Here is a 27,525-nt window from a genome sequence, read left to right as displayed (position 1 = left end):
AGAATCCTCAGAGTAACTTACTCTGAGGTGACTAGTGAGCTCCTATATCATATAACCGAAGGTTGTCTACGACTTCCTTTATTATGACATCTATCTTGGACGTGTCTTCTTGGCGTCTTTTTCCAAAGCTGATATTTAAGATTTCAATGAAATTTTCATCAGATATCTCTATAACAAATATTTTAAAATACAGATAAAGTAGAACTTACTTGAAGGTATTTTCTCAATATTTTCTTTTGCTTTTCCTGGAATCAGTTACCCGTAACTGAATACTGCAAGATGCCACTTCAGTAGCAGTTGATACTCAGCAGTAGACACTTAAAAGAAATTCGTCTGCTACTTTAGAGCTTAGCACTAAATGCAACTTTGTGTCCACTTCAGAAGTAACTTTCATCCTACCTTTCTTTATTTCATTTTTTCTTTCTTTCTTGAATTGGCTTTTTTATTGATAGAATACGTATGATTGCATTTATTTCATTTTTCTTTAAAGCTGAAGGCCCTGTTTTCTATGGTACCAGTTCCCACCTATTGAAGCACATCAGTTTTAGGATTAAATGTCATTCATTTATAGCACCTCTCCCTGGAGACTCTGGAATTCAATAGCTGAGTTCAGATACAAGAGTAGGAACAAATATACAGAAATAAAACCACAACGGAAGGGGCAAGAGGTGACCAGCTACCAGTAGATTCTCCTTATTCTGACATCACAGTGAAGAGAAGAAAGGTGTTTGTGAAAGGCTTGATAATGTTTATTATCCCGGTTGTTTATTATGAGTAATTGACCTCTAGCTGGGTGGCTGATACAGAAAAGTCTTCAATAACTGTGCAGCTGGTGTTAGCCATACTGATACTTAGTTATTTCCTTCAATTTGCTACGTACCCACTATGGAGAGCTCCTCTGACATCTTCGTAAGAAATTCTGTCAAATTGATGGTAAGCCAGAATGTTTCAGCTTTTGTACTGCTATTTTTCTATTGTTCTGTCTTGTCTACGTAGGAAGAGTACGGTCTCAGGTATTTAAAAGACAGAGCATGGGTTTTGAAAGTCAACGCCACTCTTTGTAGAAGCGGATCTGCCCACATGAAAGAATTTGATACATTAAGAGTCAATTATTATAACCTTTTGATGAACAAACCATAGGTTATCTGTGTACTGTACCTCCAGGGAAAACATCTTTCGTGCAGTGTATGTGACATGTTCATAACACAAATTTACACTATTGGGATGTCATCTAGCTTGAGTCAAGGTCAGAGGTGTTTCCATGATGCTTGCCACTTGAAGCAAAAGTACTTAAGTTGTTCATGAATAATTTAAAACAACTTAGAAATACTGTGATCTTGTTTGATCTCTTACTGTGACTGTAACCATGATTGGTCCTTTCAGGCAGGATATTTAAGTCAGAACTGGACATGTGGTTAAAATGTGTACAGATTCATTTGAATACTTTGAATCTGAAACATTATACATGTAATATTTCCACTTTCAGCTTGCCTCTCTCATTTATGTCTGCTATGTTAATGTTGATTTGATGTAGGAAGAACTGATTTGCTTCAATTGCTGACTTACAGGAAGAAGTAGGGGGGAATCAAAGCTTGAAGTGGAAAATATATTATTTTAGTGAACGAGGAAAAGGCAAAAGACAAAGAACCTAGTGAAAACCTTGGCATGAGCTGTTACTACAATAATGTAACTGTAAAAAGATCAGAAATTTTAACAAGAGATTTTACTGAAAACAATATCTTACATGCTGATTATTTAAGAAAAATGCTAAAAGAATTACATAGTTCTTGTTTTACTTCATTTACTATTAAAATTACAATTTTCAGTAAGAACTCCCTGTTCTGGGAAAGTTAACTTTCTTCTTATGCACTGTCTGATATTTCCAAGACTGGAAAAATGTCTTGTCATGGTTGCTCAGCATTTATTAGGGAAAAAAAAAAAAAAAAAAAAAAAAAAAGTAGAGAATTATACAGATTAAAAAAATTACCGTTATGTGGTTGGCATAAGTAACACGTAGTAAAATAACAGCCTTTTCACGTAAAGAAATAACACCTGATTATAGTCCAGAAGCAAATTCCAATCCCATTAGTTTACATTATTTAGATACCTTCTGGAAATATTTAATATTCACTAATACAGATTACTTAGGTTCATTCCAAGACCAGTTTATGTAAAACAGATACATGAATGTATTATCACTAATACGATCAGAGAGCTGGAGCACCTCTCCTGTGAAGAATGGTCGAGGGAACTGGCTTGTTTAGTTTGGAGAAGGGAATGCTCAGGGAAGACCTCATTTTGGCCTTCCAGTTCTTGAAGGGAGAGTATAAACAGGAGAGCGAATGACTGTTTATGAGGGTGGATAGTGATAGGATAAGGGGGAATGGTTTTGAACTGAGATGGGAAAAGTTTAGGTTGGATATTAGGAGGAAGTTTTTCACACAGGGTGGTGACACACTGCAACAAATTACTCAAGGAAGTTGTGTTGTTTGGATTCTTTAAAATGTCAGCTGTTGTCATGTTACCTTGACAGAAAACTTCTACAAGAATGAGCAGTGTGGTCTGTGAAGTAAAGTTTACTGATCACAAATAAACGTAGCTTGAACAACTTTGGTCATAAACACCAAATAGGTTTATAGCTTAAGGTTGAGATTGATAAATGGAATATGCTAAATAAAATCCTGAATAGGACAAATTGCTCAATATCTTTAGGCTATCTAAGAAACAGAAAATTTAAAGATTCATACCTTTATGCATTAGCCTGTGGAGACAATTTCACTTCTGAAATGCTTCAAGAGCGTTTGAGTATAATGGGCTTTGTACTGCCTGCCTTGAATGTACCCTGTAGAGAGCATTCAGCCCATTCAGCTTGAACTCCATTTTATCTAGCTCTTATCCATTAATTTTCTCCTGACCTTGGGCATAAAAAATATGCACTTTTTATGCTTTGTTCTTTGTGTGGACAAAGAGGAATAGCATTACCCATCGATCACCATTATGAACAATACAGCTTAAAACAAACACAGGTCACATGCAGATATGTTAAGAGAAGATTTGTATTGATTTCACCACAGTGCTAAGTTAAAAGGAAAAAGCCTACCATATAAAAGGTGAAAAGATATTTGAAAAATAACAATTGCTCTGAAGTGAACTGAAGAACTTTCTTTTATGGTTATTATTGATAAAAAATGTACTGAAATTTGTTTTTTTTTTTTTTTTTTTTTTTTTTTTTTTTTTTTTTTAATAAAATCTACCTCTTCTTAATGTATTTATAGCCATACCTTAGATTTTGCTGCATACTATAGACACAGTGTCTGTTTATTTAACTGCTTCATTCTTTCTTGTTGAAAGCTTTTGTTGTTGTTGTTGTTGTTGTTAAAAGGTTATTCTGATTCTATCCATTCATTTGAATTTAGTTCTAGAACTGAAATATTTAAACCATACTTTTAGCTGCAGTCACTCCTATTTGTTCTGTAACTCAAATTAACTAGCAGAATGCTGCTTTTCAGTACAACGAAACTGTATGTCTTGGTAGGAGACATGACTTGAATGTGCTAATTTGAATGTACTATGGTCCTGCACAATATCCTTGTAGACAAATATAAACTCGTTCTTTTTTAATTATTTGTCCACCTCCAACTCATCTAAATTAACTTCATTATAGATTCACATTCTGCTGCTGTGTGTAGTGAAGTTTCTAGGAGAATTTTCACTTGAAATCATATTGACTAAAGGAATAAGGCAGGGAAGAACTTTCCTGTACTGTCCCAGAGTAAATACAAATTGGAAAAAAAAAAAAAAAAAAAAAAAAAAAAGAAAAAAGAAAAAAGAGGAAACTTAGGACCTATTGTTCTGAAACAGTCTTAATAGGAGCAGACACAAAAGTCCTTATCTACATGGAGTTAGAGTTGGAACAATTTGTGATAAGACTTTAATGGACTTTTCACTTAAGTGAGAACCTGGATAATCCAAAAGAGTTGTTCCATCACTGCCTTCCTTTTCAAGAAGTCCAAGTAGACTGTTCACATCTCTAACACATTTTCCTTTTTAAAACTCTGAGAAGATCTAAACGAGACAGGGCCATCCCCCACTTCATAGAATTTGCACCCTTTTTCAGTTTCTGACTTGGGGCTCTGTATTACTGATAAGGAGGTAGAGAGGCATAAAAGATCTATTAACAACGTGGATCCTGTGAGGACTGGAAGATATGAAAAAGACTCCTACTTTACAACGGCTGATCTGCTGCCCATGGGGACTGCCAGATCTGAAATGTTCCTGCTGCTGTGCTTTCACTGTTAAGAGAGTTTACATGAGACTAATCAACTAATCAGTTAAACTACTCTGTTAGTGAAATTTTAGCTTTCCAATTCAGTTTTCTTACTACCATTTTTTCTCTCGCAGGAAAAGGTGTAATCATGCTTAGGAAATTAGCAGGAAAAAAAAAGTCCAAGTTAGATTTCATTGCTGGTCAAAAAAAACTATGTATGTTTTCTCGCATATTCAGTTACTCTAGAAGTATTCACATGAGTCTTAATTCGTGAAGGTATGCTAAAAATTTATGATGAAACTCGAGTGAATGTTCATAAGCGATTGTACCAGTTCGGTAGCCAGGTAAGTGACGATTTCCTTCCATTAATTTGAAAACAAGAATTAAGATATTTATTAAATCAGAGGTAACATCAATTACTGTGGAGAAATACAGCATGATGGTTTTGTTTTTGTTTTGTTTTTGTTAGCTTGTTTTATCATGGGCAAAGAAGTTCTTGTAAAGTACTATATGCCAGGATTACTGGGATAACTGAAAGAAGCAATATGCGTAAGAACCATTTCTTAAAGAAAGACAAAGAGATCATAGTTTTAATAGATTAGGAATCTTTATTAAAATATTTTGGTATGACATATGGATTAACCCCCAGGAAATTCAGGGATAAATCTGGCAGGTGGTCTTCATCAGATTGTTTTCTCTCCTTAAGCCATTCCATGCTATCCTACTTAGTTACTGTGACTAAGCAGCTGTGAATGAGAATGAAATTTTATTATACATGATTTCTAATTTTGAGATAACTTTTGTAGTGTCTTTCACTAGTATTTTTCACATGCTTAGAGTAAATACCATTGTTGATTATATATTATATGTAATATTCCATATTCTTAGAATCATAGAACCACAAATATTGGAAAAGAGCTCCAAGATGGTCTAGTCCAACTATCCACATACTACCAATATTTCCCCACTAGTCCGTTTCCCTTAGTAGCACATCCACATTTCTTAAACACCTCCAGGGAAGGTTACTCAACCACCTATTGAAGCAGCCTGTTCCAGCACCTGACCACTCTATCAGAGAAGAAATTCTGTCTAATATCCAACCTGAACCTCCTCTAATACAACTTGAAACCATCCTCTCTAGTTTTATCTCCAGTTATGCAGGAGAAGAGCCCAACCCCAACCCTGACACAAAAACTTTTCTGACAGTTGTAGAGAGGAATAAATTCTCCATTGAGCCTTCTCTTATCCAGACTACACAGTCCCAGTTTCCTCAGCTGCTCCTCATAAAACTTGCGCTTCACGCAAATCACCAGCTTCATCACCCTTCTCTGGACATGCTTCAATGTCTTTCTTGTAATGAGGGGACCAAAACTCATCACAGTACTCAAGATGCGGCCTCACTAGGGCTCAGTGCTCCTTCCCTGCTCCTTCTGGATTTTGAGACAAGCCAGGATGTCATTGGCCTTCTTGAACACCTGGGCTCACTGCTGGTTTTTGTTCTGCAGAGCGCTGACCAACACCCCCAACTCCATTTGTTCCATACAGTCTTCCAGCCTCTGTGCCCCAATGGGGGCATTGCCTGGGGTTGTTGTGGCCAGTGTGCAGGACCTAGCACTTGGTCTTGTTGAACTTCTTCCCATTGGCTTCAGCCCGTTAATACAACCTGTCCAGATCCCTCTATCATCTGCAGACTTACTGAGGGTGCACTCAGTGCCTTCATCTAGGTCACCAGTAAAGATATTAAAGAGGGTAGGCTCCGTTACTGACCCCTGGGGGTGACATCTTGTGACTAGCATTGTATCTTTGTAAAATGAGTTTAGACAATAATGCACATTTTCAGATGGAGAGACTAAGAAAATTCCTCTCTAAGACTTTACAGTGAGTCAGATACTGATTCAAAGACATATCAGACTAGCTTAAATGCCTCGTCTTCTTTCAAGAGTCTGTTCAGACTTCTCACCTAGAACTTGATCTTGCATTCATTCTCAGGCAGATCCTTGAAATTAACAGAAACTCTGCTTCCATAAGGACACGTGTCCATCTCTTATACACCTAGAGACAAATTGCAAAACTAGTACTCTGTCATAGAAATATTCATGGAATCTGTGTGAACTGGCAGGTTGAGAGAAAAACACTTCCCTAGATTGTTCATTGACTACATTTATTTTTATTTTTACTCTTATTTTTATCTTTTTTTCTAGAGAGAATGTGTACTAGCTTAGTTTAGCTGCTAGTCCACTATCAGTTTTTATGCTTCACTTACTCTGTCTACCCTTCCCAGAGGTCTGTTTCTTGGAATTCAAGTCAACTTTTTTGAAAAAGCATAGAGCCACAAGGTATGAAGTTGCATTTCACAGGTTCATTCACACTTTCCTCCAGTTACTGCTGAATGTTTCTACTCTGGCTCTGTCTCCAATTTATAGCAGGGAGAGGAGGTTCTTTTAATATCTATATACCCGGCGTGAGATTAAGAAACAATAGTTCAAATGTTGGTCCGACCAGTTTATTAATTAGGGAAATGGGGAAAGGGAGGACGGACACTATTATGAATTAGGGTAATGGGGAAGGGAAGGAGGGCGATAGAAAAGATAGAAAAGATAGAAGCAAGGAGTCTTTATAGGAAGCAAGAGGGAGATAGTCACTACCATGGATCCAGCGTGGTTTGTAGTTCGGTCTTTGATCTTCAGTAGTGGTGGGTTGTCAGGCATTGTTCTGTTGATGACGACGAAAAACACGACGACGACCAGGGCAGCGATGGCCCCTTTTCAATAGTTTCAAAGTGGTTGAATCAGATGTTTTTGGAGTGACAGCTCAAATCCAAAGTGGTTGAGTCAGCTCTCCTTGGAATGGCAGCTTCTGGCTCTGGGATCTCAGCAGAAACTCCTTTGTTCCCATCTTCCTGGCCTCGACAGCAGATAAGAGGGAGCAGGGAGGCACCAACTTGTATCTTGCCTTCACAGGATACAATGGCATTGTCCCCCAGTCTTCCATAGCAAACAGGAGTTATTTGGTCACAGGCTAGATCTTCCGCCAGTAAACAGTCCTGAGCACTATCTTCCGAAGGCAAACATCTCCAAAGATGTAAAATTGTCCACACAGTGATGTTGATTGCCACACGACAACACCCATCACTCATCTTCTAGACAAGTCAGTCTTATCAGAAGAAATACCTCAGGAAGCAAGCTTTGAGCCAAAATAACAAAGAAGGATTCTCACAAGCTCGAACCTTAATGGCAAAGGAATTAAGATAGTAACTTCTGTGCAAACTCTCTTAGTTATGTTTAATAAACTTAAAAATAAATTGTTTAATCCACATTTTCTCAATAATATATTAAAAAAAAAATAAATCTGTTATGACCTAATGCCTGATCAATTGTGTCCTTATGTTTGCCGTTGCTTTCCCTTCTTTATTTTTTGTATTTCTATAATATAAATTTCAGGGAGTAAAATAACAGCTAATTTATGTGTCTACATTTGACAAGTTCCCAATAACTTGCAAATAAATGTTCATCTCTTGTCTGTTCTGATTGACAGCCCAGAAATAGCCTTTTAAATTGTGTCAGATTCTCATATCTCTATTTGAAAGGTAAACTTAAACAATTTTCATGGCAAGGTGAATGAAGTCTTGAATGTAATGAATCAGCCGTTTTGGTCATTGTAACAAGCTTTTGTCTAAGAAAGTGCATGATTTTATTTCTGAACACTAATAGCTGACTGAAAACTGTTGCAGATGTCCATTTACTTTGGGGCATTTGATAGCTCAAAGTAATTTATTTACCAAAATAGGCCTATTCTCACTATTTTCGTATTATATATTTAGTCATTACTTTGCCTTTTCTCCACTGTGGAATGAATGAAAATGTTCCATTGTCATAAACAGCAGTAAGGTTTTCTAAAAAAGTAAAAAGTAGTGGATTCAAAAACCCTGAGGAGAAGAATATGATTTCATCAACTGTCATATACTTATTCATTATCTCAATCAAGAAATATTATAGTTGTATTACAATAGCTTTCTATGTTTGCAGTAAAGATTGAATCACTGACATGCCTTACACTCTGTGTGCTTATAAAATTACGCTCTACTTTCAAGAAAGACTTTACAATAGAACAGATAAAAGCTACTAGAGAAAATGTGGCTGTTGGTCTACCAATCTAATATACTCACTGCACATAAACACTCTGTCCCATGGCCCAGAAAGAATCAGGATTGTAATAAGCTCTTTCTTGCTTCTCCCCATTACTGAGTTGCTCCTGTTGCAACGTGCTATTGCAGTACAAATAACAGAATGCCAAAGTACCAACAACTTAACATAAAATAAGTAAATCCAGAAACTGAGAAACTAAATTCATAATGAACTTAAAACATACGTATTAAGGAAAATGTAAATATGCTTTGTGACCTGATGGTTTTTGATTTAGCTGCACATCCATTGGCCCTTTTTTTTCTGATAGAAAATCTGCACTTTTTTTCTCACTGTTTTTTTTTTTATTGAATATTTGAAGATCATAGAAAGACATTATATTTATTTTTTTTTTCAGGTCACCCATGGTTAAAAAGGAATCCTGCTGTATTCCTTCCATATATTTTCAGAGCAACTTCTACTTTAATATTTTCTTTTCAGAATCAACAAAGAAAATATCTTTCACATACTCAATACAAAATGCAATCTAGTAGTACAAAATTTCACGTGAAAATTAGTTTGTTAAAACTTTTATGTGAGTATGTAATTAAGCATAGGGTCAATCTGGACATGGATAAAGAGCTTTTATGTGTTTTTGGACTGTGAATAACAAAACACTTTATTTTCATTGCAGTTGACAAGGCATTCTGATTTATTTGTAGTCTTTCATTTGAAACATCCATTTTCTCTGTATTTTATCTTTCAGTGTAGCCAGTGAGCCTGAGAATGTCTCACGGTCTCTTAAAGGAGTTGATTGTAAAATACAATATACAGTTAGATTTCACAGCATTTTCAAGCTTAAAAATTAGGATGAGATATTTTGAGTGCTGATATCAGCTTGAACCATGCTAAGTCTGAAATCAGAATGTGCTTGAAAGTAATCATACAGTGAAATGCACTGACTCAGAGCAAATTCACAAGACTGTATAAAGAATCTACAAAGCAAGAATGATATCAATAATTGGAGATGAAAATAAGTTTCCAGTAAATATATAATATATAATATAATATATAATATATAATGTGTAAAAGGAACTAGTCCACTAGTAAAATTAAAATTGCTTTCAAAGTCTGCATAAGCTTAGGATTTTTTTTGCTTTGTCTTGGTTTAGTTTGCTTTCAGAAGCTATAGAAACAGTCTTGGTGTTTGGTAGAGAGTACTTCTTGGAATATGCTTTATTTTACTCATTTTTGTGGAGAGAAAAAAATTATATTGACATAAATCACAATAAGACTTTCAGCATTAAAGCTGAAGACCTGACCTTTAGAGGCCTTAGAACTCCAATTTACAGAATATTTAAAGAAATACCTTCTAAAGCAAGAATGCTATTCTGGAGAATATAGAAGTGTGTTAAGCAAAAAAAAATTGAGTTGGTTAAGCATTTTACAGTTAGTCTGTAAAATCCGTATCCATTCACCAATAGAAGTGTGTTTCTTCATCTGGCAGGAATACAAATAGAGATTAGTCTAGACAGACCACAGGATAAATGTTCCTCACTTCAGTGATGAGCTGAAATTGGGAACAGCAGACTGAATTTCTGTTATTCCTCTGACAATCAGCTGGAATTAAGTGTTACCCCTAAAATATCCGTGTCACAAAGCTTGAAGTAAATTTGACAGTGTGAGTTCATGGAACACATTTTCTGAAATATCTAGGAAATGAAAATCCTACTGATGACATTTCCTAATCTTAACGTGGTATACAATAGAGTTAATTAGCAAGAACAGTTGATGATTTTAGGGAAGATGAACAACATGAACTCTTGAATCTCACAGGAAGCACTACAATTTTGAGTGTTTACTTCTCAATTGCAATGAATTATAGGTTTGTTTCTGTATCTTGGTAGAAGGTGAGATGCTTCAGCTCTGATTCCCTTGCTGTTTTGAATAAGAATTACTAGAGGTAGTGATTTCATGATTTGAGAGAAAAACCTGGATAGAACACATTTATTTCATGATTATTAACAATAATTAAAGAGAGAACATGGATTTTTTTTTTTCATTTTTGATAGACCAGTTTACTATGAAAATGAGCTGCAGAACTCTCAGCTAGATTCTAAAGCATTTTTCTGTACAACAACAGTGTTTTGATACAAATTCTATATTTGTTCTATAGGATTTAATCAACCGAGTTTTTAAACATCTCAGGCTTTGATTCATTATCAGCTATTTGTCTATTAAATTAGTAATTGCTTATAGATGTTTCTAGATGGTGGTCTTTAAAACAGTCCTGTAGAAGCCTACAGTACTCCTTGCAAATTCTATAGGATTCTATAGTTTTATTTAAACAACTACTTATTACGTTTATTTCTGAGTTTTAAATTCACAAAAACTAGTCCGTGCTTGAATATATCCAAACAACTTTTTCCTATTTTTTATGACGTTTTACATTTCCCCCAAGATGTAATACTAATATGGAGTGAACATGAAGCAAATTAAGAAATAATTATAGAAATCCCAGAATGAGACTTAAGAACTTTAAAATTCTGTGTCTATATGATCATCATTTACACCAAAACGAAGTTTGTCTGTTTAGTACTTGATATACGTTAGTATAAACAAAGAAGTAGAACCCAGCTATTGCTCTGGATGTCTTATTACTACCTAGAATTTCTTTAAAAAAAAGTAGGGGAAAAAAAAACAAACACAGTAAAGTATATTTGTACTCAATTTGGGAAGCATGACATGACTTAATATCTGTGAAATGATTATGCTTATATTAGATTCAGTTCTCATTAACAAAACAAAAACTAAAACTTGTTTTTCATTTTTAAATGCCTCATGTATCCTCATACATTTAAATTTTTGAGTTTGCATGCAGATATCATCATTAGGGTAGTTTGAGTTTGAACACAAGTATCCTGAGTGCATAGTCATATTGCAGATGTTGCATTATTATTAGCTCTTTACTCAGAGTACATTTCTAATTTTTCTAACATTTCTATTCACAATGTTTTACTGTTTACTTTACAGCAAGCCTGTACACTATTATATATTTGTCCTGACATATAGTAAGAGAATTTATATGCCTCACACATAATGCACATGAAGAACATTTTACAGAAAGGCAGAAAGTACCAGAGTTCTAATAATAAAATTTAGTATTCACTACTGTAAATAGGAAGTTTGGCTGACATTTAAAGTCACACCACAACTGAGAGAGAGCTATCATTATGGCAATAAAAGGGTTCAATCTTCAAAAGAACTTCATAATCCTCAGTAAAATTGTCCTGAATCTCCCGTTCCCTTGATACTAGGCACAGACAGTACACATACTCATAGTAAGCCCTTCTCTGCAATATCCTATTAAAAGGTATGTACTAGCACCATACACTTGAATGGAAAGTGTACTACGCTAGCATGGTAGCCTTTAGCAGCTAAAAAGCTTTGGAGCCACAAGAGGTCTAGTCTGATAATTAAAGTTGAAAGCAGCAGCAAGTTCAAGAGAAATGTTTATAGACCAACAAAAAGGGGATAATGAGTTTATTTTGCAGCTGAAACAAAAGAACATTTAAAATTCCTGTTTTTGCTTCTGGGAGATTGACAAGTGTCTGTAACTCTCTGGAGAAACAGTTTTGAACAGAAGACTAAACACAGACTGAAAGGCTCCACTGCTGAAAGCAAATTGCCGAAAAGGGAAGAAAGAAAAAATACTCTGAAAGGTAGTTATCTCCAGAGTAAAAATACCAGGAAGACCAAAGCATAAAATTCAGATAAATATCTTCTAAGAATCTTGTAGAAAAAAGTTTCTGTCATAAAAAGGAGTGGTTACACTACTGTGGATAAAACTCTCAAAGGATAAAACAGAAACTTATGATGATAAATTTATGCACAGGTGGAACAAAAGAAATCGCTTAGAACACTAAGGGTGTAGTAAAATAAAATCAATATAAAATGAACATTTTAGTTCTAACTGAATTATTAGTATTAGTACAGGCTTTTTTCAATTTGTAGAGCATTAAAGTTTCTTAATGGGTTCTTAGGAACAAGCACAATACTTTTTTCATGTGTTAAAATTATTATTCTAGGCTTTACAGCATTTATTCTTTTGATGCTGTCCTGTAACTCCTACTATGTTAGCGTTATATGTACACCATGAGAAGAATAGAAGCAGTGTGTGTTTTATTCTAAAAATTATTAAACTAACACCTCATTCTGACTGAGAAAGTTGTTTATTTTTCAAAAACTTTCAGCTGTGAATTTTCAATCTTATAACCTCTCAGTAACAAAGGCAGACCAACTAATACATAGGTGCTGAAGTGAATAGCTAATCACCCCATTTAGATAATGCTAAAGCAGACAGATACTCTAGTATGTGCTAGAAGCTCAGCAGCATTTGTCTAGGTGTACTATTGTGAGGTATGAAAAAAAAAGTTACAAATAATTGATGATAAAATTTCATGACACTTCTTCACATGTGTGCATGTTAGTGAGTCATCAATGCCTAAGTACCAACTTGAAAATTTCTTTTGATTCTTTCCTGCTGGTCTTTTAGAAACTAGTTTTCAGTTATGCTTGAATGAAACAAATACTTGTATAGGCCTTAAGAATTGATTATTACACATTACTGCTTTTCCACATGGGGGATTATGAAGTAGCAACGTGCAGTTTAAATGCCAACAAAAGTGGCTTCAGAGCTGTGGGCTATCTGCTGCAGGAATTGAGGGCACAGGTCATCTTCTCTTCTCTGCTCCCTGTATTATGCAAGGACACTGAAAGAAACAAAGGGATCCAATTCATAAAAACTTGGTTTCTCAGCTGATGACAATAACAAAACCTTGTTTTTATTAATTGGTTTTTTTTTGACAACAGAATGGCACGCATCAGACTGGCTTAGAGACGCTAGGTGGCTTTTAACTCTCTCAAAAGCGGAAGAAGCTCCCTGGGGAGAGACTAGCAGGGACTGCAAAGGAAAAAACTGAAAATATTGAGAAATGATTTTCTCTTGCTATGTAAAAGGATAGGGACTTTAAAACTCAAAATTTAATAGAATGTTTTCCTCAAAGCTCTTGATGGTGCTCTTTCGTGGTTGCTTTTTAGTGGTTTCCAACTGCTACATGAGATATTAAGGTGGGTCTATGTGGATAAGTAAGTTTATGGTCTTATTCATTACAGGCCCATGATCAATTCCTGTAATAATACCTAGGCATAGCTGTTTTTCATACTAAAGGTTAAAAATAATCTTCCTCAAAACAATTTAATGCATCAGCTTAAGTAGCTCAGACAGAACTTTTTTTTTCCCCTGGGAGTGCAGTATGTAGAGCAAAGACGCACTCATACACACAAGTTATTTCTATATATCTTCATAATATGTAGGTAAAATACATTATGATATTTTCTTCATGTGTCGAATGAGCAACAGGTTACTCAAAATTCAAACCCAACCATCACTGCTTTTTTAAAATCATCACGTCTATTTCTTTCATAGCTAGTACTCAAAGCAGACTGTGCTATAGCTGTTCTTCAAAGTAGTACGCTTTAATATAGTCAGTTAATGAAATTAATAAAATAAAAGCCAAAGGATGCACACACTGATTTTTTAAGTCTTCCCAAGTTACAATAAAATACTAAAATAATTATATGTAGTCATAGGATTTCTTGCTGTATATTTATTTAGCTGCAGAAATTATTTCTCTGATAGTTTAACATGTGATATGTACTCAACTACTTCAAAAGGTTGCATACATGCCTTCTTCTCTATGGATGCCTCTCCTCTTCATGCCTCCTCCATTCTGCAGGAAAATTAGTTTCAATCCTGTTCTCTAAAAGGAATGAGTTTTATATTTTGTTTTTAAAAGGGGTGACAGCTGTTATTGCTAATAAATCAATAGAGAAATAGTTCCATTGCTGAAATCAGACACAGCCCTAGTCCTCTCAGTCAAGTGTTTGTGTTGCCTCTATGGAACAGTGTCACTCACTGACAGATTCTCATCTTTGTATTTAGGCTTCATGATTTCATCATCTGCACCTTCTTCATACAACTTACCCTGTGTCAAGCACGTCCACATGGATTTGGCACAGTGTTTTCCTTGTGCTTACACTGATTTTTTATTTAATTGACACACATCATGCTAAGCTAAGCTTAGGCTGTTTAAGAGCAGCTCCCTACACTTCCTCTACTTCACTTGTGTAGATGAAAGTTGGTGAGAAAATTATGTCGAAAGATCATTATATTGAAAGAAAAGCTTACTTGTACTCTACCTTAAATTGATGTGATATTAAGCAAACATTCACAAAAGACATTTTGTTGATATTTGTCAAGCATGATTTGGAGATGCTCACTCTAACTGTAGATTTTAATAAATATCGTTTTACACTTCTGTTCACAAATCATATTTTTGTCTTTTTTAGAGTTAACACTGAACTTGGCAAATCTCATGCCAAGTCAACAGGAAATTCATGTGTACACTTTCCCTTTCTTCTGGGCCTACCATCTCCTGTTAGCAGAGCCTTCCTTCATACTCAGAAAGATCAGGAGCGAGGTGTAAGGTACACCCACAGCCTCCACAGATAGGGCATCAGGGAAGGACTTCACCGTCCACCCATAAAGGAACTTCTTTTCAGTCCCCCACTGAAGATTTGTGTAGGTTCTGTACTAAATACAGAAAAACTGTGAGTAACTTGGACAAGCACCATTTTTTTTTAATGCTCAGTAATAGCTTTCAAGGGATATCCTCTTCAAATAATTCTTCAGTGCTCATGGTCTGTTTTAAAGATATACCTCTTTTTTTCTAATTTTGTTCAACAGTAATAACACTTTTATTGTTTGTTATTCATGTTTGTTCTTTATTCAAATGCTGATATAACATCCAAATTGATACACTTGTCTGGGTACACTGGTGTATTACGCACCACAATAAAATTTCAAAAGCATAGTCTCTAGCTTCAATAATATACTGTTTAATTCACAGAACAAAACTGTGTGTAGTGTACTGACCCAAGAATCTTCATCAAATCCTGAAGGATGAAATTCCTCCAGCTTTATTCCTTCTTTCTTTTTTCTAAAGGACCAAACTTCAGGCATTCTGGGACACCTTTCTGTCCGCTTACAAAGATCCTTCTTTTTCTAAATGTTAACTCTGAAGCTAATCTAGAAATGTAAGAAATAAAATCATAGAATGGAACTATAGAATATTCCGAGAATATCCAAAAGGCACCACCTGAACTTCAAACCAAGTATTGCCCAAATGCTTCTTGAACTCCAGCTGCTTAGTGCTGTGATTGCTGCTCTGGTTGGCCTATTCCGGTTTGGAGAATAATATTTTCCTGATATCCAGCCACGAACCCTGATAAACCTCATGCCCTGATGTCCTTCTTATATTGTGCATCCTGAACAGCACAAAGTGCTCAAGGTGAGGCAAACCAGATAAATGCAGATTAGGACAATCCTTCCCCTTTAAAAGCTACCTGTAGCTATTAAATAATAGCTGGGCTTGATGCAGTGTGGTGTACAGTTGGCCCTTTTGGCTGCCAGGACACACTGCCGATTCATGTTCAACTTGCCATCAGCCTGAACCACCATATCACTTTCTGTGGGTATGGTTTCTAGCTTTTTGTTCCGTAGTCAGTACATATATACAGCAATGCCCCATCTGGGGTGTAGAATCTAAAACTTTCCTTGTTAAACTCCATGTGGTTGGTGACTGCCCAGGCCTTCCATTTGTCAAGATCTCTCTGCAAGTCCTCTCTATCCTCAAGAGCACAAACAATTCCTCTTAATTTAGTATCACTTGCAAACTTACTGAGTATTCAAGTCTTTCATGTAGGTTATTTGTAAAAACACTGAAGAGAATTGGAGCTCCGATGAAGCCATATTAGTAGTTGACCACCAGTGATGAAACCCCATTTACTGTAAATGTTTGAGCCAATCAGACAGTTGTTTACTCATTGTATTACTTGTTTGTCTAGCTGTGCACTGGACATTTTGTCCAGAAAGATACTGGACAGAAAGGTATTGTAAAAAATACTATTTAAATCTTTGCTGAGACCCAGGGAGATTATTGCTTTTATAACACAGAGTATTATTTGCATATTTATTATTTCTTAATAAAATATGCGTTATTTATATATATATATAGCGTATATAGTGTATATATAGTGTATATATATATATAGTATTATTTATGTAGCACAGAAGTATGTTGTACTACAATATTATTCTCATATGAAAATAGTTCTAAGCACAGATGATGGTTTCTCCTGTAAGTTCCATTGTGAGGTTCCTAAATCTTACAGCTGTGAAATTAATGCAGTTAGTATCATTTATACTTGCCAGCTTCAGATGTGAAGCATGTAGACTGCATTAAAAATCATTTAGTAAAAGTATAGTATAGAATAAATAACATATCTGTAAGCTATGTAAAATCAGTAGAAGAAATGGCCATGGTTTAAGTCATCTAACTGTCTGAAGCAGCATAATTCTTTTAGGTTTACACATCTAGTGCAAATGGGAGGAAGAAGGGAGAATGGGATAGTATGACCCCCTGATCTGACAATTCCTTTCCCAGAACATGCACTTTTACTCTCTCCTCTTTAGTGAAGCAAGCAAAAGATGCTTTTGTCCTATTCTCAATTCAGATTGATATGTAATATCTTTATTTTGATGATTTGTTGTTTTATACTTGAGTATGAAACAACTGTTAGTAAAAGTGTAATATATTTATTGGTATCAATATTTAACACAGAATACTAATGATATAAAGAAGAAAAAAAAAAAAAGATTTAAAAAATTATCTATGTGTTTTGAATCAATCCATAGGTGTCGACTACTAACACTGGAAGTGAGCTTTAGTATGCATAGGAACCTGATATTAGTTATCCGCATCATAAAATGTAGTTTGAAAAATTAATGCTCAAGGCATAGTCTGCCATCATAGTATTTATTGTTCTTTTCATTTTATTTTTAAAACAAAAAAAAAGGAAAAAAGAATCACAGATATGTTGAAATAAGAATCACAGATATGTTGAAATATGTCTCAGGCAGTGCAATCATGTTCTCTTAATCCTCATTCTTGGCAAGACCTAGTCCAGCCCTGACTTAGTGTAATCTAAATCCTAACCCCTGTCTGGAAACTAGACCTCAAATTAGGAATGGTAATCATGAAAATTCCTATCATTCTCTTTTGCAGCGCTCTTGTCTTTTATTTATCAGTGCAAGATGTATTGTTTCATTCTTGTGATGTCTGAATATGTAAATAAATGGGAGGTTGTATTTCTTCAGAGGTTTAGTGTTTCTCTTCCTAAGTGTGGATACTGTGCACTTAAACCTCTTCAAATTCTCTGCCTTTGTTTCATTACTATAATCCTGACTGAATCCTCTCCTTATGCTAGAGAACGGACATTTGGCAGTGATTCTTGAATTCCCTGCATTTTTTTTTAGGACACGACCTTTTTTATTTCACTTTCCATTCCCAGTGAGAAAAACAGATATCCAGAAGCTCAGCCACAGCCAAATTTGGTCATGATATTACGATATTATTATTATTATTATTATTATTAAGATATTATGATATTCAGATGATATATTATTCTGAAAGCTGTGACAATGTCCAAGTGCAAATTTGAGAATAACTCCTTTTTTTAAGCTCGTCTATTTTGTTTTGTTTTGTTTTAATGAATGATGATTCTTTGAGTGTTGATTCTAGGCTGTTGGTATTTCATTATTAAAGAAGACTTGTTGCCATCAGTGGGACAGATCACTTGCTATTCACACCTTAAATTTTGCAGATTTTGAGAACTGATAAAAGAGGGTACGATTACTTCTTCCATTTTCATATCCTTATGAAAATATCTGACTTCAGTGTACTCAGTTGTTGAAACAGAGAACATACTTAAGGCTAAATTCTAATAACAGTGAATGTTAAGTGTCTTAATTCAATGTGAAATACCTGGTTCAACATTCATATAAATGATAATTCAGGCTCTATGTTTCGTTATATACACACTACTCTATTTGCAGAGTAACTGCATTGATCTACTGATTTTTATTTTTTTTTATCAGAAGTTAGTTGTGGATCTTGATGATGAAGAATATTTAAAAATGTATTTTTAAATGAAAGTTTTTTAATGGGATAGTATGGGCAGCTATCTTGTTGTTGAATATTTACTGATTGTTAGTGAGTTTCTGATCATCTTATTGGTGTCTTGTTCCTTTTTCTGCATGGTATGATTGCTTAAAATGTAACATAAATCAAAACTATTATCTACCTATATTACTGCAGAGCAGTCATTACCTGATTTTACTGACTTAGAGCAGTGCTATGTAAAAGTAGCAGTCTACAACAGCTTTGAAAAAAGAACTCTTGGAGAAGAAGTAGTTCTATATTTGTAATTTGTTTCAGCAAAATTTATTTTGTAAAATATTTCACTAAGAATAATGTTTAGTAATTGACATTTTTCTTATTTATTATATCTTTTCAATCCTATTTAGTCTTTTATGTATACTAATGAACTGTTTTGTTCTTATTTTTTAATTTATTCATTTGCATAGTTCTTCAGTAATAGTAGAGAATACCAACTTTGCTGCAAAATGTTTATTTCAGTCCCTCCTCCACTCTATTTGATTTTACTGTTTTCAGACCCACTTTCAGTTAAGTTGTAGGAAGAATGATTTTGAATGATATGGTCATGATGTCAAAACAGAGCAAATTATATGCTGCTGCCATCTGGAATAGTGAATATAAAAGCTTTATTTACACTGTTCTTTGAAATAATAAACTTTATTGCAGCAATTTATCTTCAGTATCTATAGCATATTCTGGGAATACTCCATGTGTGCCTTTTTAATTCTACGAGCTATAGAATGACTAAAATTTGCCAGTGGCAAAGCCATCACTGAATCTTGAAACATATTTTTTTCTTCCTTAATAGAATGGAGAACAACCTTCCATTTCCACAAAAAGAATAATTGGTTCACATGGGACCATGTTTCTTTTTATGAGACACGATGAAATACTTTAAGTATGTATCTTTGTAAGGGAGATTATATAGGTTTAATTGCAGGTTAATTCTAGGTCTGTCTATGGTGCGAACAGCTAATGTGGAAGCAAATACTCAACGTCTATGTTTCATATTGACTATCCAGTCTTGGAACTTGCTGCTACTACCTCTATACTCCATAATCCACATATAATGTCAACAAACTGTGTTTTGGGTACTTCACTTTTATCAATAACAATATCAATAACATAGTAATTAAGTCTTAATGTTCTGTATCTGAGAAATTTATTCTGTCCTTCCTGTTAAATCACAATGTTGATAGTTAAAGAGATTCAGCAAGTTAGCATTATGAAGAATTTAGGACTTTAAATCCTGATCCATTTCTATAAACAGCCACTTTTTACAGATCTAAAAGTTTTCTGCACTAAAAGTAGTCAAAATGTAAATATGATGCCTTGAGCAGTGGATGAAAATAGCATTCTCTTATTTTAATCATGTTGGTAGATTTATCATGAAGAGTGAAATCCATTGTATTAGGTTTGATTCTTTCTCTTTCTTTGGATCCTTCTTTTATATGTATGTAAATTTTACAGCATACATGCTTCTAAATATGCTGAAATCTTGTTGAAGATTTGTAACATTTGAAAATGAAAGACTGGAGTAGCATTTTTGTTATTGTGGTTCAAGAGTTATAAGTTGTAGTTAAAGAAGGAAAATAGTAGAATTTGTCATATGTATTTATGCCACAGATATGTATAGAGATTTTTTTGTTGTAGTTTTTTTTTTGTTTTTTTTTTGTTTTGTTTTGTTTTTTATAGACACTCTTAAAAATGGACATGGATTCTTTTTGTTAGAGAATAATTCTACTTGAAATATGAGTATTTTCAAAATGCATTCCCTTCAAAACTAACAGTTACTCAAAAGCTGAGTTTAGCTAGAGGAAAGAATCTCATGGAGTTTTTTTACAGATAAGCAGTGTCGGACAGACTGAATACACAAAGAGAATGTTTAGAAATGCACTCAAGAACAACTGTGATTGATAAAAAGAAAAGGCAAGAAAGCTTCAAATCATCATCTCTTAAGAGTTCATACGATAACCAGTCTTTGTAATTGCCTATGATGTTGTTCAGATCAAACATTTGAGAGCAAATAACTTTTGAAGACCTCTTTTGGAAGTGATACTAGCACAGGAGTTAAGGTATTTTCTTAATGTCAGTAATGGAACACAGTGTTTAATTGAGACTTATGCTGTTACAGCATCTAACAAATTCAAAGAATGTGCTCTATTCCTAAATCTTTGTCACCATAAGCAAAACTTTTGATATATATACTATTCGCTAACCACAAGGACAGAAAAATCTGCCCTTTAATGGCCTCTCAAACTGACAGTACCAAATGGCTTTGAGAAGGTCAAGCCTGATTTAAATTGTTGGTGCACTGAAAGCTAGTTCACTAGTACTGAATATTAATATGAAACATTGGTAAATAGTGTAATTTAGAGTTTAGGCAGCATGTTAACAAGCAACAAAAAATAATATTTTCCCCTTATGTACCTTATGTATATAGGCCTACCAATGTACCAAAATTTTTTAATGGTTATTTTTCTCCTACAGAGAGAGGCAGTTCCTTAATAAACACTGCTCCGATCTGTTTCACAATGTGTTTGATTATTTGCTATCATCAAAATGTAAAGAGAGTTTTGTACAAATCACTAATACTGCTAGAGAAAAAAAAAAAAAAAAAAATCTTAAAAACTAAATCCTCTCTGATCAGCACTTCAATTAGAAATTTCATTATTTTTTCAGTCCATTTTATGTTGAATCTATGGTTTTATTGCCAAATACCAAAAACCAGATTGGAAACAAGACGCAACTTTCAAAAAAATAGCAGTTATAGCTATTTCAGTCCACTATATTGTGATGTTTCTCATGAAAATTCAACAAAGACCACTCATTCAAAGAGATTCGATGCATACAGGGAATGGATAGAATTTAATTACCCTTATTAAAAGTAAGAAAAAAAAGCTCTTTACTACTCCATCCTATTTGTATTCAGGATAGATTATCTGTGTTGTACACTTGTGAATCCACAGAAGGCATTTCAGAGTTTTCGATATCAGTCAAGGAAATGAAAGGTCATTAAAATCCATTTACATAGTTGTTCTAATTCGCAAGTCAAATATTGTTACTTCCAAACTAAAGACTTCATGTTTGTAAGCAGATTTGAGTCTCAGCTGTGTTTGGGCAGAGATCCTATAGCTAATAAAGAATTTCACACATAGTTACAATCTGGTAGAGACACTAGGTTAACAATTTAAGTAAGCATATAGAATCACAGAGTCATAGAATTGCTGAGATTGGAAAAGAGTCTCAAAATCATCAAGTCCAACCTCAACCTTACCATACTACCCCAACTCTAACAACCCCCCCACTAAATCATGTCCCTGAACACCACATCCAAACAGATTTTGGTGTTTCAGGGATGGTGACTCAGCCACTTCCTTGGGAAACCTATTCTAGTGCTTAACGACCCTTTCTGTAAATAAGCTTTTCCTGATGCCAAAACCTCCCCAGGTGCAACTTGAGGCTATTTCTCCTTGCCCTGTCACTGTCACCAGTGAGAAGAGACCAACCCAGCACCCGCTGCAATCACCATTCAGGTATTTGAAGAGTACAATAAGGTCTCCCCTCAGCATCCTCTTCCTCAGACTAAACAGCCCCAGATCCTTGAATCACTCCTCGTAGAGCATATTCTCCAACCCCTTTGTTGCCTTCTTTGCACCTGCTCTCCAGCACCTCAATGTCTTTTCTAAATTGAGGTGCCCAATGCTGAACACAGTATTCAAGGCGGGGCCTCACCAGTGCCAAGTACAGGCATAGGATTACTTCCCGAGACCTGCTCACCACACCATTCCTGATACAAGCCAGGATGCCTGGCCACACTCCTGGCTCATATTCAGCTGACTGTCCATCAGTACACCAAGGTCCCTTTCCACCAGGCAGCTCTCCAGCTACTGCTCCCCAAGCCTGTAATGTTGCCTGGGGCTGTTGTGACCAAAATGCAGGACCCAACACTTGGCTCTATTGAAACTCATACAGTTTATCTTGGCCAATTAATCCAGTCTATCCAGGTCCTTCTGTAGTGCCTTTCTCCATTCTGGTAGATCAACACTCCCTCCCAGATTGATGTCAACTATGAACTTACTGAGAGTGCACTCAATCCCCCCATCAAGATCATTAATAAAGGTGTTAAACAGTTGTGGTCCCTATGCTGTGCCCTGGGAAACACCACTTGTGACTGGCCACCAACTGGATTTAACTCCATTGACCACAGGTCTTCGGACACAGCAATCCAGCCAGTGTTTCACTCAGCAGAGTGCATGCCCATCCAACCCATGCACAGCCAGCTTCTCCATGAGGATTTTGCGGGGGACAGTGTCAAAGGCTTTACTGAAGTCCAGGTAGACCACACTGACAGCTTTACCTTCAATCCACTAAATGGGTCACCTTGTCATAGGACAGTATCAAGTTTGTCAAGCGGAAGCATGAAGCCATGCTGACTGGACCTGACCTCCTGGTTGACCTTGAAATGATCTGTGATGGCTCTTGAGATTATCCATTCTATAACCTTTCCTGGCAGTGATGTGTCTGTAGCTACCATGATCATCTTTCCAGCCCTTTTTGAGGATGGATGTCACATTTGCCAATCTCAAGTCCACTGGGAGATTCCCGGTTAGCCAGGATTGTTGAAGGATGATTGAGAGTGCCTTGGCAACCACATTTGCCAGCTCCCTCGGCATTTCAGGGTGCAGTCCATCTGGCTCCAAGAACTTGTGAGTGTCCAGCTTTTGAAGCAGATCTGAAACCATTACCTCATGGATTTTGCTGGCCCTATGCTGTTCCCCATACCTATCTTCCAGCGCAAGGGGCTGTGTGCCCAGGGAACAACTAATCTTATTAAAGATTTCTTATTAAAGGCAAAGAAGGCATTAAGTACCACAGCCTTATCCTGATCCTTGGTCACTATGTTCCCCTCTGTGTCCAACAAGGGATGCAGGTTCTCCCTAGCCCCCTCTTACTGTTGATGTATTTGTATAAATATTTGTGGGAGAATTGTTCTTTACTAAAGCATAGCAGTTTCTATATTAATTTGTGTTGAAAGAAGTTAAGGAACCTGTGGGTGACATCAAACCTCAGGGACTACAAAGATTTGTAGGATATACTTGCTTCCTATACGTTTCTTCAGAAAAGTGTCTACGCTTTCATAAAACTGTTTAAAAAATTACAGATTCCATGCAGGGAATTGTCATGGTACAGTTTTTCTAAGTTAATCTCATGCCTCAATCATTTGTAGGTCAATAGATATCATTCAAGATATTAAATAAGATATGCAGTTTAGACTTAGTACTGATCCTCATTCCTTGATTTTTTATTTATTTTTTTTTAAGCTTGTCCTCTTTAAACTGAAATAGTAACAATTATTTTGCAATAAAAATATATTTGTATACTGAATGGAAGATGAACATGATGCAAATAAAATAAATTATCTTACTTATTCTAACCTAATTTCTGAGGAATAGTCTGATTCCACTGTGTTTCCAGCATTACATGCTAGAGCTTATCACCTTGAGGAGTTTAATTGCTCTTGTTCAGTTTTTCTTAATATTTCACTACTGATTGGCTAAGAATTTAGGACCATATTTGAGTGCTTTGGCTGAAACAACTCTATCCATTCATGATCACTATGTTTCCTGTCAATTTATTATTTACATAGTTCCAATATCTAGAGTTTCTCAGCCTTACGAAATCTTTTAATGCATTAATCCTCAGTATTCCTCCATAGCAGTAAAATGCCACCCATCTTACATCTACACAAGTTAAGTTACATCATTAAAAGTTAAGACCAACAGAATATAAGTAATTAGTTAAAAAAGTATGGAGTTAACTTTGTAATAGTTAATATGGTATTATGTTTCAGATTTGGAATCAGAATAATATTGATAAAACACTATTGTTTTAGATGTTGTCAATTAGTACTTGCTGAAAATTCATGGTATTTTCAGTTTCTCATGCTGCTCTGCCAGTGAACAGGCTGGGGAGGCGCAAGAAGCTGGGAGGATAGCCGGAATAGCTGGACCTCACTAAAAAAATTAAGCTGGGGGGTACTAAGGGGACTGGTACTACTCAGGGGCTGGCTTGACATTGGTCAGCAAGAAAAACTTTGTATTCAATGATTATTATTATTGCTCTTACTTCTCTACCCTATTAAGTTGTCTTAATATCAACAAATGAGCCGTTTTTTCTGATTCTCTCCCCATCTCACTCTGTAGAGGAATGAACAAACTGTAGCACGGTGCTTAGTTGCCTGGTGGGTTAAACCACAACAAGCACAAAAGTTAATCTGAGTCTTTTCTAAAACCCAGCCAAATCCCACACTTCATGTTCACACTTGCATATGTATTTGTCTTATGTAAAGAAGATTTTGTTGTTGTTGTTCATAGTCATGCTACTTCAATATTTCACATAAAATTATAAGGATTCTCATAATCAGAGGAATGTTTGTGATAGAAAGTAACATAGTGGACATCTGGTTTATGAGCTGCATACAGGACATAAGGCAATTACATATACTTTATGGGTATAAATAGCCATTAATTTATGAACTTTCTACTCTGAATCCACATTTTGATTACTGTAAGTTAAAAAAAATGTTGCCTGAGTTGTTTTTGTTCTTTATCAATTCCTTGCAGTCAGGGGAATGTTACACAATAGCTAGGCTGATGATAGGACTGACTTGAGTTCTTACACAGCTAGTGTGAAATGCTTTAAATTATACAATACTTTTGCAGAGGACCAAATTCCCCGTGGTTTCCCCACCATTGATATGGGTCCCCAGCTGAAGGTGGTCGAACGAACTCGTACAGCTACCATGTTATGTGCAGCCAGTGGCAACCCTGATCCGGAAATAACTTGGTTCAAAGATTTCTTACCTGTTGACACAAGCAACAACAATGGCCGCATCAAGCAATTACGATCAGGTAGGGTCTTGTTACTGTTTCCACTAATGTGCAGAGTTGTTCTCTCTCACCTTTTCTTTATTTTCTTTCTCTTCCTTATTATTTTACTTTTTTATAGGTAATAATTTATCTTCCTCTTCTCTTTTCTATGTTATTGAGTGTGTTGTCCATGTCTGTGATGTTGTCATAGCTTTTCTAAAGTCTATCTCTGTGTTTTGCAGCTTCTGTTTACTCCACATTGCTCACTGCTGTGACTGTACTTTTTGATAATTTTTTTCTTTACTGCTTTTTGCAGTACTTGATGGATCCATTTTCTCCTCTTTCTTTCTTCTTTCCTTTTTGTTTTTTTTTAACAAATTTATTTCAACATTGGACTTCATTCAGAAATTGCAAGGAGTACCAATGGTTATATTCATCAAAATCAAAACCTGCATTAGACACTTCAATTAAAATGTAAAATGTGTTTTGTGCTGTCTTTTCCACATTTGAAACCACCAAAGATTAGCCAGTTTGAACACATCTTCCTTCCTCTCAGAGATACATTATACACAGTACTTTTTCTCATGCACAATTATGCCTTACAAGAAAACCTAATTAAAAAAAAAAAAAAAATACTTGGGTAACTTATGGAATGAAGGTTTTTTACTGGCTGAGCATTTTTCCTACACATTTAGCCACAGTAGTGTGCGCCCACGCTGAAGTTTTATAATCCGACATTTTCTGGATCTACAGAAGTCTGCTTTTGGTGTAGAATCCAGCTTATGCTGCTCTCTCTCTTTGCCCCTCGCACCTCCCTAACAGTCCTTTCACTCTTCTCCCACTCTAGTTTATTATTTTGTTCTCTTTAAATTAAAAAAAGTAATAACAATCTTCTAAATTTCTAAAGTTTAAAGCTTATCCCTAAATAATATAATTGGGATATACTGAGCTTTTTTCTTTGGCAGTAGTAGTTGATATCATTGTAGAATCTAAGTTGTTTAATCACATGTCTTCCCAGAATTCTCAGCTTTTGACCTGTCCTGTGATGTTAAATCGTCTTGTTAACTGACTCTTTGCTTGTTGTCAGCAGAACTGTGTAAATTAGCCTTCTGTTAATGTAAATTAAGAATTATTTTTTCACATGTGACATAGATGATTTAGTATATAAAGTTTTAACTGAAAACTTTGTACCAAATTATAAGGAATATAATAATATTTTTATGCTGTCTTTCTTCTCTCCGTATTTAAATCTCCAGAATCTATTGGTAAGTGCTTAGTTCTGAAGCGCACTTCAACCCCACTAATTTCCATATTCAGAATATTATGATTATGATGATTATTATTATTATACTATGATTACTATTATTATTCTTAAAATGCATGGCATGCATTTTACTAACAGTCAGTGTAGTCACCAGATCCCTATAGTGGCGCACAAGCACACCTCCACAGAAATGTTGTCTTATCAGTTATAGAAACACCTAGAAGAACCAGTACACATGTATCACATAGCTGTAGAACAGTAAATGCCATAATTCAACCTAAATTAAAGTGTTTGTTTTGAGATAACCTTCAGTGTTTCCTCTCTTTTTATATATATATAGACTTTATATACATATATATATTTAAATAGAATATCCAAGGTTTTCCTAAACTATGTCTTAAGTACAGTATTGTAAATTTTACTTTAATATTTGAGGCATATTCAATATATTTCTAACCCTATTTAACCAAACATCTAAGAACTCATAGGCTACTCTGAGAATGACAGTGAAGCCCATTGTAGTCTTCACCCTTCGTGGTACAATGCAACTTGCTTTTATAACCTGATAGTATTATCTAATATATTCCTGTTTTAACAGTATAGTAATTCAAGTTTCTCTTAAGACCTTATTTAATTCTGTAAATCTAATTTGATTCTTCTTCCAAAGCCCTAGCCTCCTTCTTCTCGTACTAATGCTTCTTCTTTCTAATCTTATTTGCATTCATATTATCCACCCAGGTGGTACACCAATAAGAGGTAAGAGTGCTGAACTAACGTTCACAGAATGATCTTACTCATTCTTTCTGTCCTTCCATCCGTCTCATCTTTGTCCTAATTTTTTTTGGCTTTTTTTTTTTTTTTTTTTTTTTTTATTAAAAAA

At 35.1% G+C, this 27,525-nt stretch overlaps 1 protein-coding gene across 1 annotated transcript in view; it reads left to right on the top strand.

Moving 5' to 3' along the window:
- The window catches only part of PTPRD (protein tyrosine phosphatase receptor type D), a 278,606-nt gene that overhangs the window by 101,815 nt on the left and 149,266 nt on the right, over positions 1 to 27,525 (top strand). Inside the window, exon 4 of the mRNA XM_042826904.1 lies at positions 25,235 to 25,423. Within this exon, the coding sequence (XP_042682838.1) occupies positions 25,235 to 25,423 (189 nt within the window). The remainder of the gene's footprint in view (positions 1 to 25,234; positions 25,424 to 27,525) is intronic.

This window comes from Centrocercus urophasianus, unplaced genomic scaffold, assembly GCF_019232065.1.
Source record: "Centrocercus urophasianus isolate 14NV4802_14NV808 unplaced genomic scaffold, USGS_Curo_1.0 seq_27, whole genome shotgun sequence".
NCBI lineage: Eukaryota > Metazoa > Chordata > Aves > Galliformes > Phasianidae > Centrocercus > Centrocercus urophasianus.
This window is presented reverse-complemented; position numbering and strand designations above follow the sequence as displayed.